This window comes from Chelonia mydas, chromosome 8 (genome assembly GCF_015237465.2).
Source record: "Chelonia mydas isolate rCheMyd1 chromosome 8, rCheMyd1.pri.v2, whole genome shotgun sequence".
In the NCBI taxonomy this organism is placed as follows: domain Eukaryota; kingdom Metazoa; phylum Chordata; order Testudines; family Cheloniidae; genus Chelonia; species Chelonia mydas.
In genome coordinates, this window is record NC_057854.1 from 78,087,871 (window position 1) to 78,105,236 (window position 17,366).

Below are 17,366 nucleotides of genomic sequence, written 5' to 3' on the forward strand. Positions count from 1 at the left end.
TTAAAGTATGTACTAAAAATAATAAAAATATATAAAACAGAAACATATCCATGGCGTGAGTCAGTGTTCTGTTATTGCCATTGTGGATGGCAGCCCTACGCAGATTTGCTCCAGTGGAAACATAAATCTTAGGCAACACTCAGCCCTAGTGTAAGTGCTTGCAATTCTATTGAAGTTAACAAAATTAAATCCACTTACATTAGGTCTGACTTTGGCCCTTAGTATTCTAGACACCCTGAAGCACGTCCATTGCTATTTAGAATAGTTTGCAGGGCAATTCTATGCTGAAAAATGACGCTGTCTTATTAAACAGTTCTGCTGTCTGTGTCACATCTAGTGACAGAAAGTAATTTTTATTGTTTTTTACATCTGTTACCTCTTCAGACCTAACAGAGCTAGGAGAGAATGAGCTAGATTCTGTTCCTCCTTGTACTTCATCAACAGAATTATTTAGTAAATTTCAATCAGTTACACCTACAAAAATGTGCAGAAAGCAATGGGGGTTTCACAGATGTCACCTGGAGTCTAATTTGCCCTGCAGAGCCTTTGTTATTCCTGGAGATTCATGAAAAAGTGCCAGATTGAATTTCCAAGTGTAGGAGCCAGGAGATACATGTTTTTACCAACAAATTGAGCATATTTGATAATGAAATAATTAAGAGACAATAAACATGGAATTCAAGGTTGCCCTTATTACAGTGTTACTTTTCAGAACAGATTTGTACTTTAACAAACTGTAGCATGCTGTGTATTTACAGACTGTTAACACAGTTTAATCTTCTACAAACTGTATTCTATATAGTCAGCAGTAGTTCAATTGCCATGGATATCCCTGGTGAAATAAACAGCTCCATCAAATACAGGTTTCCCTAAATACATGCTCTAGACTACTTTCTTTGAGTGCTTCATTGCAGTCAGCTTCTCATTAATTATTGTTATTATTTATCTATATTACTGTAGACTCCAAAGCACCTACATAGAAAGAGGCCTGATTGTGCTAGATGTAGTACAAGCATACAGAGGAAACAGTCCCTGCTCCAATGAGTGGACCATCTAAGTAAAAAAATGATAGAACAAGTGGGTGTGGCAGACAAACAGAAGAGAGGGGCGGGGGCAGGGGAAAGGAATTAAATTATTAGAGCTGAATGGCTGCTTTAGTCTTTAGCTCTGTGTTGAAGTTGGCACAATCAGCAGATATCACCACTTCCTAGCCCCCCACAAATCCCCTCAAAACCCAAATTCATGGGGGCTTCTTGTTCTAGCCAAACCTGCAGATAATCTGCTCTGCTCCATGAACTGTTGTAGACCTGTGCTGGTGCTCTCCTACTGGTTTTTGAATGTTACAATTCTTGATGTCTGAAGCAACTACTCACCAGCAACTACACACCACACAACAAAAACACTAACCCAGGAACCAATCCCTGCAACAAACCCCGTTGCCAACTCTGTTCACATATCTATTCAGGGGACACCATCATAGGATCTAATCACATCAGCCACACCATCAGGGGCTCATTCACCTGCACATGTACCAATGTGATATATGCCATCATGTGCCAGCAATGCCCCTCTGCCATGTACATTGGCCAAACCGGACAGTCTCTACGCAAAAGAATAAATGGACACAAATCAGACATCAAGAATTGTAACATTCAAAAACCAGTAGGAGAACACTTCAGTCTCCTTGGTCACTCAATAACAGACCTAAAAGTGGCAATTCTTCAACAAAAATACTTCAAAAACAGACTCCAACGTGAAACTGCAGAACTGGAATTAATTTGAAAACTGGATACCATCACATTAGGCCTGAATAAAGACTGGGAGTGGTTCGGTCATTACAAAACCTAAACTTAATTTCCCCCATACTAATTTTCCTCTACTGTTACCCACACCTTCTTGTCAACTGTTTGAAATGGGCCACTCTCATTACCACTACAAAAGTTATTTTTCCTGCCTTGGTATCCTACTGTTAATTGAATTGTCTCATTAGACTGACCTCACACTTGGTAAGGCAACTCCCATCTTTTCATGTATTTTTATCTGCTTCTGTATTTTCCACTCCATGCGTCTGATGAAGTGGGTTCTAGCCCACGAAAGCCTATGCCCAAATAAATTTGTTAGTCTCTAAGGTGCCACAAGGACTCCTCGTTGTTTTTACTGATACAGACTAACACGGCTACCTCTTTGAAACAGTTTGAATAGATGTTGAAAAATGAAGACAATGAGGAATGTTTCATTTACAATGAAAGCTCAGTGCTGTAAGGTGCTAATTGCCCTTCACTGCCAATTGCTTCCATGCAGTGTAGTCGTAGCTGTGTCAGTACTAGGATAGCAAAGAGACCAGGTGGCTAACGTAGTATCTTTTATTGGACCTACCTCTGTTGGTGTTGATTAAATGGTCCCTTACAATATGTGCTAGCTACTTATGCTAAACAATCTGTTCCACCTTGCATTTTGCTGCTGGGCGTTCATTTCCCAGACCTGAAAAAGAGCTCTGTGTGGCTCAAAAGCTGGTCTGCCTCAGCAACAGAAGTTGGTCCAATAAAAGATATTACTTCACCCACCTTGTCTCTCTAACGGCTTCCATGTGACAGGGTGGTGAGAACAGTGGCTTGAAATATTTTACCTAAACTTTTTTTTTTTCAACAAAAAGTGTTCTTTTGACAAAATGGTAATTTTTGTGAGAAAATTTCAGTTTTAACCAATTTTTTTTTCTGGTTTTCATAAAAACACCTAACCCCTGAAAACCAGATCTTTTTATTTATGTATACATTTTGGGTTTTTTGTGTTTGCTTTATTATTTTTTGACCACTGGGACCTTCAGTTTTCTGACAAAAAACTAAAAAGCCTCCATGAAAATTTCCGACATAACCACACGTTTTCATTTTTGTTGAATTGTTTCATGGCAATAAACATACATTGCTGAACAGCTGCAGTGCTGAGCAGCTTCAACAGCCTTTGGGCCTAATCCCAGAAACCTCTGAGTGTCAGGTGTGAAGTGTTAAACACCTTCCACTCCCATCAAAGTGATTGACACTACTTATGGTAGTAAATGCTACTGTTCTTTTTACAGGATTGGGTCCTTATACACACAAGTCAAGAACAGAAAGTCTTCAGGTTTTCTGTGCCACTCTAATTCACTTAAACTACTTATTTTTTATTTAAAAGTCTTCTTTTCAAACTCATTTCACTGAGGACTAACCACAGATATAGTATGCAATTTTGCATTTTGATAATTTTTTCAGCCACACATGCATAAAAAAGTGTTACATTTCCTTTTTAAAGATAACACCCCCCAATTGTTTGGGTAACTTTGAAAGGTGGAATAATTTTTTAAAAAATCACCCTTGACCTGATTTGGTCCAAGTGTGGAAAATGTTAGCCTCAAAAGATAATTTTTGGGTAAAGCCTGGGTGGGTTGTTATAATGAAAGTTACCTTGCACCTTCACACTAATCTTTCTTTACTACTAACACTTTGAAATCCATTTATCAAGCCTCCATCCTTGCTCCATTCAAATCATACTTAGACCCACTTCTGCAGTGTCACAAAATCCCTCCCACCCTTCCCCACATTTTTTGGACCAGTAGATGTTTGTATGACTAACTTGAGTAACCATATCCTCATATATTAGTAACATCAGTCTTTGCTGACCGTCTCCTTTCCTGGTGTATGTTATAGCCTCACTTGTGTGACAGATCTACCACTTAGAATGTAGGGTCTTTGGAGTGGGGACCTGTCATTTACACCTTTTTGGTGAAGTATTCACCCAACCGTGGACATTTTGAAATAATAACTAATAATGATTATAATACATTCTTTTAAATACTTAGTTGGGTTGTTACTAGAAACCTCAGCACTTACTGAAAGTCAGAAACATATTTTTAAAGGTAACGGGGGAAAAATGCCAACCACAAAAAAAATGAATCAAGTTAATGTGTAGAAGGAAACCAATGCAGAAAAAATAAGTGGGTTCCAGGGAGTTAGCAGCTTTGAACTGATGCAAGAGCCTACTGCTTCTGCTTATATTTTGTTGTTTTACAAATACGGGGGGAGGTTTAAAAGGATTTTGACACCTTTTGGCTGGTTGAATTCATGAATTTTCAGGGGCAAGCCAGAAAATATTAGTGCAGATCTGAGCCAATGGGGTGACTTGGCTCTCCAGTGTGAGGGACAGACTGTGATCTCATCTACAGGGAAACAAATCAAGAGCCACTCCAGGAAATTCTGTGTAGTCATGTGTCAGACAGGAATATATTAACGTGAAATAGGTTCCTTTTAGTTTGTTCTAGCAGTTACAGCACAGCACTTTAGTGTGTCACTTTTGTTGTGTCACTTCTTTCCACTGCTTTCCTCTCTAGGCTTCTGGACCCAGATAAGGTAAAAAGAAAAAGAAACCAAACCGTCAGCCCCAACTGGGCTCAACATGTAGCCCTGTTCCCTCAGGGGGACTTCTCTGGCACGTTTGTCAGGAGCCTTCCAGGTAGTCTTCCTCCACAGCCTCTCCCTTCTGAGCTGGTGTCATAAATATAAAGGGAAGGGTAACCACCTTTCTGTATACAGTGCTATAAAATCCCTCCTGGCCAGAGGCAACATCCTGTTATCTGTAAAGGGTTAAGAAGCTCAGCTAACCTGGCTGGCATCTGACCCAAAGGACCAATAAGGGAACAAGATACTTTCAAATCTTGCAGGGGGGAGAAAGGCTTTTGTTTGTACTCTTTGTTTACGTGTTTGTTCTCTCTTGGGACTGAGAGAGGCCAGACAGAAATCCATCTTCTCCAACCCATCCTAATCCAAGTCTCCAATATTGCAACCAGTATAGGTAAGCCAGGCAAGGCGGATTAGTTTATCTTTCGTTTTATGTGAATTTTCTCTGTGTTAAGAGGGAGGTTTATTCCTGTTTTCTGTAACTTTAAGGTTTTGCCCAGAGGGGGATCCTCTGTGTTTTGAATCTGAATACCCTGTAAAGTATTTTCTATCCTGATTTTACAGAGGTGATTCTTTTACCTTTTCTTTAATTAAAATTCTTCTTTTAAGAACCTGATTGATTTTTCATTGTTTTTAAGATCCAAGGGTTTGGGTCTGTGTTCACCTGTACAAATTGGTGAGGATTATTATCAAGCCTTCTCCAGGAAAGGGGGTGTAGGGATTGGGGGGATATTTTGGGGAAAGACATCTCCAAGTGGTCTCTTTCCCTGTTCTTTGTTTCAAAAGCTTGGTGGTGGCAGTATACTGTTCAAGGACAAGGCAAAGTTTGTACCTTGGGGAAGTTTTTAACCTAAGTTGGTAAGAATAAACTTAAGGGGCCTTTCATGCGGGTCCCCACATCTGTACCCTAGAGTTCAGAGTGGGGAAGGAACATTGACATGGTGGCAGAGAGGTGGGATCATTTTGAACCAGAGATAATTTTGAACCAAAAGCACAGACCTGAAGAGTTTTTTTTAAAGCTGAGAGCAGCTAGAGGGTTTTCTGTCTGCCTGGAGACAGAGGTGTTAGGTTTTTTTACAAAGGGATTTTTCTTTTTGAGCTGGAGTTTTCTCTACCTAAAGGCAGGGTAGTTAACCTCCTGCAGGGAAATTCACAAGTTTTTTTTTTTTTCCTAACTCTCGGGTATAGCTAGAGTTAAGCACAAGAAAGCAGGAAAATGACTACCAGTGAAGCAGCTAATAAACTAGAGCTGGCCAGATTCGAACTGAAGAGAAACAAAAAGAGCATGATAGACAGATGGCCTTAAGGCGCTTGGATATGGAGGCAGAAAAAGCCAGGGTGGAGGCAGAGGAAGCTGCCCACAAGAGAGCTATGGAGGCAGAAAAAGCCAGGGTGGAGGCAGAGGAAGCTGCACACAAGAGAGATATGGAGGAGAAAGAAAAAGAGAGGAAGCATGCGCTGGAGATGGAGAAGGCAAGGGCTCAGCAGAATATACCAATCAACCCTAGCAATCCTGCTCCAGGTACCACTTCCCATCCCAGAAAGTTCCCCACCTGCAAGGCAGGTGGTGATACTGAGGCCTTCTTCAAAAACTTTGAAAGGTCCTGCCTTGGGTACAGCATCTCTACAGACCAATACATGGTAGAGCTCAGGCCGCAGCTCAGTGGACCCTTAGCAGACGTGGAGGCTGAAATGCCTAAGGAACACATGAACAGTTATGAACTTTTTAAAACCCAGGCGAGAGTCAGAATGGGGCTAACACCCGAGCATTCCTGTGGGCGGTTCAGAGCCCTAAGGTGGAAACCAGACGTGTCATTTACCCGACATGCCTACCACATTGTGAAAAATTGGGATGCTTGGATATCAGGAGCTAGTGTTAAATCTCCAGAAGAGTTGCCCTTCCTAATGCAAATGGAGCAGTTCTTAGAGGGTGTTCCTGAGGAAATAGAAAGGTACTTCCTAGATGGGAAGCCCAAAACTGTAATCGAGGCGGGGGAGATTGGAGCCAAATGGGTGGAGGTGGCAGAAAGAAAAAAAACTAGGAGCAGTTGGGGCGAATATCAGAAGGGGCAACCCGAAACAAAACCCTATCACCGGGGGCAACCCAAGGACCCACCTACATCCCAAGGAAAACCCCAGACACCTTATCATCCCACCACACCATTCTCCAGCAACCCACCTTGCCCTAGTGACCAGTCAACTGGGTGATGTTTTAAATGTAATGAGCTGGGGCATGTGAAGGCCACCTTCCCCAAGAACCCCAGCAGATTACAGTTCATTGCACCGGGGTCACACCAAAGGTCCTCAAGCCCAGATGCCTCCCAGATACTCTTAGAGCGAAGGGAAACTGAGTGTAGGTGGGAAGAAGGTTACAGCATGGAGGGACACTGGAGCGCAGGTGTCAGCTACCCATCCATCCTTAGTGGACCCCAACTTAATCAACCCAGAGGCCCAAGTGACGATTCAACCCTTCAAGTCCAACTCTTTTGATTTGCCTACAGCCAAGTTGCCTGTCCAGTACAAGGGCTGGTCAGGAACGTGGACTTTTGCAGTCTATGATGATTATCCCATTCCCATGCTGCTGGGGGAAGACTTGGCCAACCAGGTAAAGCTGGCCAAGAGGGTGGGTATGGTCACCCACAGCCAGACTAAGCAAGCTTCCACACCTATCCCTGTTCCTGAGCCTTCCAGCAGGGCCCCGTCTGTGTTACCAGAGACCCAGATGGAGGTGGTGGAACTGGATCCCCTGCCAACGACTGCAAAGGCCGTAGTGGATCCAGTCCCAGAGACCCAGCCAAAGCCAGTCTCTGAACCGAAACTGGCGAAGCAACCAGCACCAGAACCATTGACAGCACTGAGTCCAGTGCTTGCAACCCCGTCTACAGCTCCAACACCAGAGGGCACCACTGAGCCTGCACTGGCAGCATCAGCAAATGACCCTACACAAGAGGCTCAGCCAGAGCCTGAAATACCCCATAGTGCACCAGCGGAGAGCGGTTCACCACCAACGGAAACAGCCCCATCACTTGCATCGCTTCCAGAGGGACCAAGCCCAAGTCCACAATCCACTGAGGAACTGATGTCTTCAGCATTATGGGAACAGTTCCAGGCCGAACAGGAAGCAGATGAAAGCCTCCAGAGAGCTTGGACCGAGGCACGGAGCAACCCACTGCCTCTCAACTCTTCTAATTGATCCTGGTTTGTTGTAGAAAGAGGACTTTTATACAAGGAAACTCTTTTTGGTGGACACCTGGAAAACTGGCATCCTCAGAGACAGTTGGTAGTTCCAACTAAGTACTAGGGAAAGCTCTTGAGCTTAGCCCATAATCATCCTAGTGGCTATGCTGGGGTGAACAGGACCAAAGACCATTTGGGGCGGTCATTCCACTGGGAGGGAATGGGCAAGGATGTTTCTGCCTATGTCCAATCTTGTGAGGCATGCCAAAGCGTGGGAAAACACCTAGACCACGTCAAAGCCCTTCTCCAGCCACTCTCCATCATTGAGGTTCCATTTCAGTGAGTAGCTATGGATATTCTGGGTCCTTTTCAGAAAAAGACACCCAGAGGAAAGCAGTACATACTGACTTTCATGGATTTTGCCACCCGATGGCCGGAAGCAGTAGTTCTAAGCAACAACAGGGCTAAAAGTGTGTGCCAGGCACTAACAGACATTTTTGCCAGGGTAGGTTGGCCCTCCGACATCCTTACAGATGCAGGAACTAATTTCCTGGCAGGATCTATGGAAAGCCTTTTGGAAGCTCATGGGGTAAATCATTTGGTTGCCACCCCTTGCCACCATCAAACAAATGGCATGGTGGAGAAGTTTAATGGAACTTTGGGGGCCATGATACTTAAATTCGTAAATGAGCACTCCAATGATTGGTACCTAGTGTTGCAGCAGTTGCTCTTTGCCTACAGAGCTGTACCACATCCCAGGTTAGGGTTTTCACCATTTGAACTTGTATATGGTCGCGAGGTTAAGGGCCCATTACAGTTGGTGAAGCAGCAATGGGAGGGGTTTACACCTTCTCCAGGAACTAACATTCTGGACTTTAACCAACCTACAAAACACACTCTGAACCTCTTTAGCCCTTGCTAAAGAAAACCTAAAAGATACTCAAAAAGAGCAAAAAGTCTGGTATGATAAACATGCCAGAGAGCGGTCCTTCAAAGTAGGGGACCAGGTCATGGTCTTAAAGGCGCTCCAGGCCCATAAAATGGAAGTGTCGTGGGAAGGGCCATTCACGGTCCAAGAGCGCCTGGGAGCTGTTAATTATCCCATAGCATTCCCCACCTCAGTCCAAAAGCCTAAGGTGTACCATATTAATTCTCTAAAGCCCTTTTATTCCAGAGAATTAAAGGTTTGTCAGTTTACAGCCCAGGGAGGACATGACACTGAGTGGCCTGAAGGTGTCTACTACGAAGGGAAAAGTGATGGTGGCGTGGAAGAGGTGAACCTCTCCATGACCCTTGGGCGTATGCAGTGACAGCAGATCAAGGAGCTGTGCACTAGCTATGCGCCAGCGTTCTCAGCCACCCCAGGACTGACTGATTGTGCATACCACTCCATTGACACAGGTAATGCTCACCCAATTAGAGCCCAACCTTACCGGCTGTCTCCTCAAGCTAAAACTGCTATAGAACAGGAGATCCAGGATATGCTACAGATGGGTGTAATCCGCCCCTCCCGGAGTGCATGGGCATCTCCAGTGGTTCTAGTTCCCAAACCAGATAGGGAGATACGTTTTTGCGTGGACTACCGTAAGCTAAATGCTGTAACTCGCTCAGACAACTACGCAATGCCACGCACAGATGAACTATTGGAGAAACTGGGACAGGCCCAGTTCATCTCTACCTGGGACTTAACCAAGGGGTACTGGCAGGTACTGCTAGATGAATCCTCCAAGGAAAGATCAGCCTTCATCACACATGTCACGGGTCACTTGCTGGAGGATTCTCTGCACTTTGAAGTCTTTAAACCATGATTTGAGGACTTCAATAGCTCAAACATAGGTGAGAGGTTTATCGCAGGAGTGGGTGGGTGAGATTCTGTGGCCTGCATTGTGCAGGAGGTCAGACTAGATGATAATAATGGTCCCTTCTGACCTTAATATCTATGAATCTATGTCGGGCTGTATGAATTTAATGTGCCCCCTTTCGGGCTGCAGAATGCACCCACCACCTTCCAAAAACTTGTAGATGGTCTCCTATTGGGATTGGGAGAATATGCAGTCGCCTACCTTGATGATGTGGCCGTATTTTCGGATTCCTGGGCAGAACACCTGGAACATCTACAAAAAGTCTTCGAGCGCATAAGGGAGGCAGGACTAACGGTTAAGGCTAAGAAGTGTCAAATAGGCCTAAACAGAGTGACTTACCTTGGACACCAGGTGGATCAAGGAATGATCAATCCCCTACAGGCCAAAGTGGATGCTATCCAAAAGTGGCCTGTCCCAAAGTCAAAGAAACAGGTCCAATCCTTCTTAGGCCTGGCCGGATATTACAGGCGATTTGTACCGCAATACAGCCAAATCGCCACCCCACTGACTAACCTAACAAAAAAGAAACAGCCAAATGAAGTTCAGTGGACTGAAGAGTGTCAGAAGGCCTTTAAGTAGCTTAAAGCAACACTCATGTCTGACACTGTGCTAAGGGCCCCAGACTTTGACAAACCGTTCCTAGTAACCACAGGTGCGTCCGAGTATGGTGTGGGAGCAGTCTTAATGCAGGAAGGACCGAATCAAGAGTTCCATCCTGTTGTGTTTCTCAGCAAGAAGCTGTCTGAGAGGGAAAGCCACCGGCCAATCAGTGAAAAGGAATGTTAAACCATTGTCTACGCTCTGGAAAAGCTATGCCCATACGTTTGGGGAATGGCGTTTCCACCTGCAAACCGACCATGCTGCGCTACAGTGGCTTCATACCGCCAAGGGAAATAACAAAAAACTTATTCGGTGGAGTTTAGCTCTCGAAGATTTTGATTTTGACATACAACACATTTCAGGAGCTTCTAACAAAGTGGCTGATGCATTCTCCCGTGAAAGTTTCCCAGAATCAACCGGTCCAAATCGTCCTTAAGATGTGGGAAATATTGTTAGTCTTTATACAGTTAGTAGTATATTTAGAGATGAATGTGTCTTATTAACTCTGTTTTATCCTAGAGCTCCAGGAAGAAATCACAGCCAGTGTTTCACCCTATCTGTGATTTGGGGGGCATGTCATAAATATAAAGGGAAGGGTAACCACCTTTCTGTATACAGTGCTATAAAATCCCTCCTGGCCAGAGGCAACATCCTGTTATCTGTAAAGGGTTAAGAAGCTCAGCTAACCTGGCTGGCACCTGACCCAAAGGACCAATAAGGGAACAAGATACTTTCAAATCTTGGGGGGTGGGGTGGAAAGGCTTTTGTTTGTGCTCTTTGTTTACTTGTTTGTTCTCTCTTGGGACTGAGAGAGGCCAGACAGAAATCCATCTTCTCCAACCCATCCTAATCCAAGTCTCCAATATTGCAACCAGTATAGGTAAGCCAGGCAAGGTGGATTAGTTTATCTTTCGTTTTATGTGAATTTTCCCTATGTTAAGAGGGAGGTTTATTCCTGTTTTCTGTAACTTTAAGGTTTTGCCCAGAGGGGGATCCTCTGTGTTTTGAATCTGAATACCCTGTAAAGTATTTTCTATCCTGATTTTACAGAGGTGATTCTTTTACCTTTTCTTTAATTAAAATTCTTCTTTTAAGAACCTGATTGATTTTTCATTGTTCTTAAGATCCAAGGGTTTGGGTCTGTGTTCACCTGTACAAATTGGTGAGGATTATTATCAAGCCTTCTCCAGGAAAGGGGGTGGAGGGTTTGGGGGGATATTTTGGGGGAAGACGTCTCCAAGTGGTCTCTTTCCCTGTTCTTTGTTTAAAACGCTTGGTGGTGGCAGCATACTGTTCAAGGACAAGGCAAAGTTTGTACCTTGGGGAAGTTTTTAACCTAAGTTGGTAAGAATAAGCTTAGGGGGCCTTTCATGCGGGTCCCCACATCTGTACCCTAGAGTTCAGAGTGGGGAAGGAACCTTGACAGCTGGGTTTTCTCCCTTTTCAACCCTGTCTCCAGTTGGAGCATGCAAGGCTGGAGGGGCAGGGCTACCTGGGCCCAGTACCATCCTTTAACCCCTTCCAGGACAGGGTGGAGTTTGTATATTCCATCACAGTCTGATTGTTTCCTTGTTCTCCCCCATTTGTTGTATTAATTGGTTGTCTCTTCTCTTATACTTAGATTGTAAGCTCTTTGGGGCAGGGGCTGTCTTTTTTTAAATGTATTTGCACAGTGCCCAGTACAGTGTGGTCCCGTTCTATGATTGGGGTCCCTGGGCCCTACCACAATAGTAGTAGTAGTAATAAAATAAATTAAAATAAAATAATATAATAATTAATAATGGGCCTCATTCTGAAATGTTGTAATTCCCAATTTATGGTGGTGTAACTCCACTGATTTCAGCCTAGCACTGATTTCAGCGGAGTCACAGCCAATATATATATGAGGAGTAACATAGTGGTACATCAGGCCTAATATCCGTAGTGGTATGTTATATCTCCCTGTGTCAAACAGAACATTTGTTCCACACTATAGACAGATTACCTGGGGTGTTTGTACAGTGCCCAACGCAACAGAGCCCACAATAGCTGAGGTCTTTAGGCACTACTGCAATATAAATGTTAAATATATTAATAACAGTATCTTCTTAAAATGTTTCCTTTCTTCCTGCCAAGATTTCACACCATCACCATTACTTATTTTAATTATCATAGGTAACCACAGAAATAAAAATATCACCATTTATTGATAAGGAAACAGGTCTTTGATCCAGCTAAGCCAGACTCTGGTTCCATTGTAACTGGGATCTCCCCTGAGTAGAAAATGCATGTGTTCTTATTGCAGAATGAAGATCTGGAAATCTTAAATTCTGAGTATGGAAAGAACATGATTAAGCTTCTTCACATTAGAAGAGATGGCAAGAAACACTGCATTAAAGAAGTGGAAGCTTGTGTACATCTTAGACTGGATTCTGTCAATGAATACTCGCAGGGAGACAATTCTGCTGTTATCCCTACTGACACCATGAAGAACACCGTCATTGCTTTGGCAAAATGCAACGGGGTATTCTTTTAAACTCTTCTACTTAGTATTGTACTGATTGGTGTTTGTGATGTTGTCTTGGAATTTATTTGGAAGTAGTCATTGTACTTACTTTTCTGTTGTCATCATATATCAAACCATCCTCCCTCCTCTTTCATTGTCCTGTCCTGTCCCCTTCCAAAGCTCATCCAGTTCCAGAAGCTCTTCTCTAGGCAAAAGGTGAAGAGAGTTTGGATGAGATCAAAATGCCTACTCTCTTTCATTTGTTTTTGTTCCTCTGTCTGCTTTCCAGTTTGGCACCAAGGTTCCCTTCAAGATTTTGAACCGGATCTTTTCTTTTTCCAGTACTGATTCTTCATACAGAAAATAGACTCTCTCATCTGGTATTTGGTGCACAAATGTGAATAATCTATATTTTATATATTGAAGACATTTTTAGGCTTGGCTGACCTCTCTTATCATGAATGTTTTTTGTATTTGATCAGGCCAGATCCCCTGTGTCTGATACCCCTGAACTTTGGAAAAGTATGAATCCAATTCTGAATATGAATATTGGAATTTGGACCCCTCTTTAGTTTTGGGATAGACTTTTATCTGATAAAGCCAGCACTGTTTTCACCCATGTCTTTGGGTACCTTGGACAGCTGGTGCACTCTTTAATAAAATAATAAATAATAATAACAAAAATAATACCTAGCTCTTATATAGTGCTTTCCATCAGTCGACCTCAAAGTGCTTTACAAAGAAGGTAAGTATCACTATCCTCAGTTTAGTTTCATCAGCTAGTCTTTTAATGTCCTAATTCTAAATAGCCTAATTATGTCACACTGTGTACCAAATTCTCAGTCTAATTAATTAAACCCCATCTTTAATTAAACCCCATCCTTGTTCAGTTCTTATTATTGAATCAGATAACCCACCCAGAGTGTTTTGACATTTTATCTTCTAAGGGTCAGGTTCTAGTAGTGACTGGACTTCAATCCAGTGATTCTAGCTTGCTCTGTCCTTTCCTTGGTGTGAGTCCTACTTTACGTAAGGACTAAGGGATCTCTGACAAAACATGACTTTTTAGCTCCTATTGCAATTTAGAGTGCATTGTGCTCAGTTGTTAGACAGACATTGTCTTTATAAACCCAGAATTGAATGGCATCCATATTGGCCACAAAACCCATTTTTATCCACAACATTTACAGTGATCTGGACCTGTATGCCAATATACATTACGTAACTGGTGCCCTCTAAGATGTTATTTGTTTTCTTAGATTGAAACTATAGAACAATTTGCCCTGGATATCTGCAATCACTTCATTTCATCATACTGTCATGTGGTGTATGTCAAGGCCTACATTCAAGAGGCACCATGGCGGCGTCTAGAAAAGGTATATAAAAATGCTAGTGTAATGCAGCACATATATTCTGGATAATTGTTTCTCTCTGTTCCATTTTTTAAAAGTTATACTATAGTACATTGCAGTTTTACTTTCATGTGTGTTTTTAATCTGTAGGATGGAGTTCCCCATGTCCATTCCTTTATCTTTGTTCCTGAAGGAATTCGCTTTTGTGAAGTCGAACAGTGTCAGAATGGTGAGTAAATAACTTATAATTTTCCAGCAGCATCATTACTTCTTCCTTAATGTCTCTTAATTTCCACCAGAGTGGATCCAGACTGCTGGCACCTAACATTAAAAAGGTTGCAGAGCAGTTTTTAAACTGAGAAATAGGGGAAAGCTGATTGCTGCAGAGGCACATGTGGACCGGACAGAGACTTCTCTTAGAGGAGAGTCTATTCATAGAGATTCTCTAGGTTTTAGTCAGGAGGAGAGGATGGAAAAGGATAAAGTATGGGCCAGATCAGATGAGAAACATTCACATAAAGAATCTGACACATCAGAAAAGGGCAGAGAAATAAACCGTGACAAGTTTTTAAAGTGCTTGTACACAAATGCTAGAAGTCTAAATAATAAGATGGGTGAACTAGAGTGCCTCATGTTAAAGGAGGATATTGATATAATAGGCATCACAGAAACCTGGTGGAGTGAGGACAATCAATGGGACACAATCATTCCAGAGTACAAAATATATCGGAAGGACAGAACAGGTCGTGCGGTGGGGGGAGTGGCACTATAGGTGAAAGAAAATGTAGAATCAAATGAAATAAAAATCTTAAATGAATCCACATGCTCCACAGAATCTCTATGGATAGTAATTCCATGCTCTAATAAGAATATAACAGTAGGGATCTATTATCAACCACCTGACCAGGACAGTGATAGTGATGATGAAATGCTAAGGGAGATTAGAGAGGCTATCAAAATAAAGAACTCAATAATAGTGGGTGATTTCAATTATCCCCATATTGACTGGGTACATGTCACCTCAGGACGAAATGCAGAGACAAAATTTCTCGATACTTTAAAGGACTGCTTCTTGGAGCAGCTGGTACAGGAACCCACAAGGGGAGAGTCAACTCTCCATCAAGTGCTGGGTGGAGCGCAGGATCTGGTCCAAGAGGTAACTATAACAGGAAATAACTCTTGGAAATAGTGACCATAATATAATAACATTTAACATTCCTGTGGTGGGAAGAACACCTTAACAGCCCAGCACTGTGGCATTTAATTCAGAAAGGGGAACTATGCAGAAATGAGGAGGTTAGTTATACAGAAATTAAAAGATACAGTGACTAGAGTGAAATCCCTGCAAGCTGCATGGACACTTTTCAAAGACACCATAATAGAGGCTCAACTTAAATGTATACACCAAATTAAAAAACACAGTAAAAGAACTAAGAAAGAGCCACCGTGGCTTAAGAACCATGTAAAAGAAGCAGTAAGAGATAAAAAGGCATCTTTTAAAAAGTGGAAGTCAAATCCTAGTGAGGTAAATAGAAAGGAGCATAAACACTGCCAAATTAAATGTAAAAATGTAATAAGAAAAGCCAAAAAGGAGTTTGAAGAACAGCTAGCCAAAAACTCAGAAGGTAATAACAAAATGGTTTTTAAGTACATCAGAAGCAGGAAACTTGCTAAACAACGAGGGGGGCCCCTGGATGATCGAGATACAAAAGGAGCACTTAAAGATGATAGGTTTCAGAGTAACAGCCGTGTTAGTCTGTATTCGCAAAAAGAAAAGGAGTACTTGTGGCACCTTAGAGACTAACCAATTTATTTGAGCATAAGCTTTTGTGAGCTACAGCTACAGTATGCATCCGATGAAGTGAGCTATAGCTCACGAAAGCTTATGCTCAAATAAATTGGTTAGTCTTGTTATGAATAACACCTGGTAGGACACGCACACAAGTGCTACGAATTACACCTGGTAGGACACGCACACAAGTGCTACGAATTACACCTGGTAGGACAAGCACACAACTGCTGCGAATTACACCTGGTAGGACACGCACACAAGTGCTACGAATTACACCTGGTAGGACATGCACACAAGTGCTGCGAATTACACCTGGTAGGACACGCACACAAGTGCTGCGAATTATACCTGATAGGACACGCACACCAATGCTGCGAATTATACCTGATAGGTCACGCACAGTTCGAATCTAGGCTGAGGCACAGAAATAAAGTCCACAACTGCAGAGTTCCCAAAAGACACTAAGTTTATTACGCTCGAGCGTGGTGCCCCCCTGCTAGCCAGGAGGGGACCCTGAAAGCAAATTATACAAAGGTTATATACCTTTTAGCAAAGCATGCTGCCCTCGTGCATCGGAAACCTTAGCCAATAAACAAACCCTTGTCTTATCTACCACCTATCCCTGCTTGGTGCATTCCTCGTGCTATACCAGTATGTTAATTACACAGCATGGTCCTAAAGCCATGCATCAGTAACTTTTATAATCAGGATGGGAGGCCTCACATCAAGGCCAAGAGACAGGGAGTTAGAGACTGACAAAAACCAGATACTGCAAATCAAGGCAGGCTGGAGACAAGGAGGAGGATTTTCACATGGATTCAGTATCTAAGGATTACTCCTCCTGGTGTATGATGTGCTGGCATTTAAACAATGGTGGGTCCCAAACCAAAATGGAGTCACATGTGCTAACTTTTCCTTAACAGTCTCTAAGGTGCCACAAGTACTCCTTTTCTTTTTAAAGATGATAGTCATTGCAGCAAAACTAAATGAATTCTTTGCTTCAGTCTTCACGGCTGAGGATGTTAGGGAGATTCCCAAACTTGAGCCGTCTTTTATAGGTAACAAATTTGAGGAATTGTCACAGATTGAAGTGTCACTAGAGGAGGTTTTGGAATTAATTCAGAAATTTAACAGTAGTAAGTCACCGGGACCAGATGGCATTCACCCAAGAGTTCTGAAAGAACTCAAATGTGAAATTGCGGAACTATTAACTATGGCTTTTAACCTGTTCTTTAAATCAACTACTGTACCCAGTGGCTGCAAGATAGCTAATGTAACACCAATATTTAAGAAGGGTTTTAGAGCTGATCCTGGCAATTACAGACTGGTAAGTCTAACGTCAGTACTGGGCAAATTAGTTGAAACAATAGTAAAAAATAAAATTGTCAGACACATAGAAGAACATAAATTGTTGTGCAAAAGTCAACATGGTTTCTGTAAAGGGAGATCATGTCTTACTAATCTATTAGAGTTCTTTGAGGCGGTCAAACATGTGGACAAGGGGGATCCAGTGGACATAGTGTACTTAGATTTCCAGAAAGCCTTTGACAAGGTCCCTCACAAAAGGCTCTGACGTAAATTAAGTTGTCATGGGATAAGAGGGAAGATCCTTTCATGGATTGAGAACTGGTTAAAAGACAGGGAACAAAGGGTAGGAATAAATGGTAAATC

At 42.5% G+C, this 17,366-nt stretch overlaps 1 protein-coding gene across 1 annotated transcript in view; it reads left to right on the forward strand.

Annotated features, from left to right (window-relative positions):
* Window positions 1-17,366, forward strand: part of LOC102932468 (uricase) — a 44,027-nt gene that overhangs the window by 15,633 nt on the left and 11,028 nt on the right. The window contains exons 2-4 of the mRNA XM_007068768.4: window positions 12,351-12,569; window positions 13,811-13,927; window positions 14,054-14,132. Of these exons, the coding sequence (XP_007068830.2) occupies window positions 12,351-12,569; window positions 13,811-13,927; window positions 14,054-14,132 (415 nt within the window). The remainder of the gene's footprint in view (window positions 1-12,350; window positions 12,570-13,810; window positions 13,928-14,053; window positions 14,133-17,366) is intronic.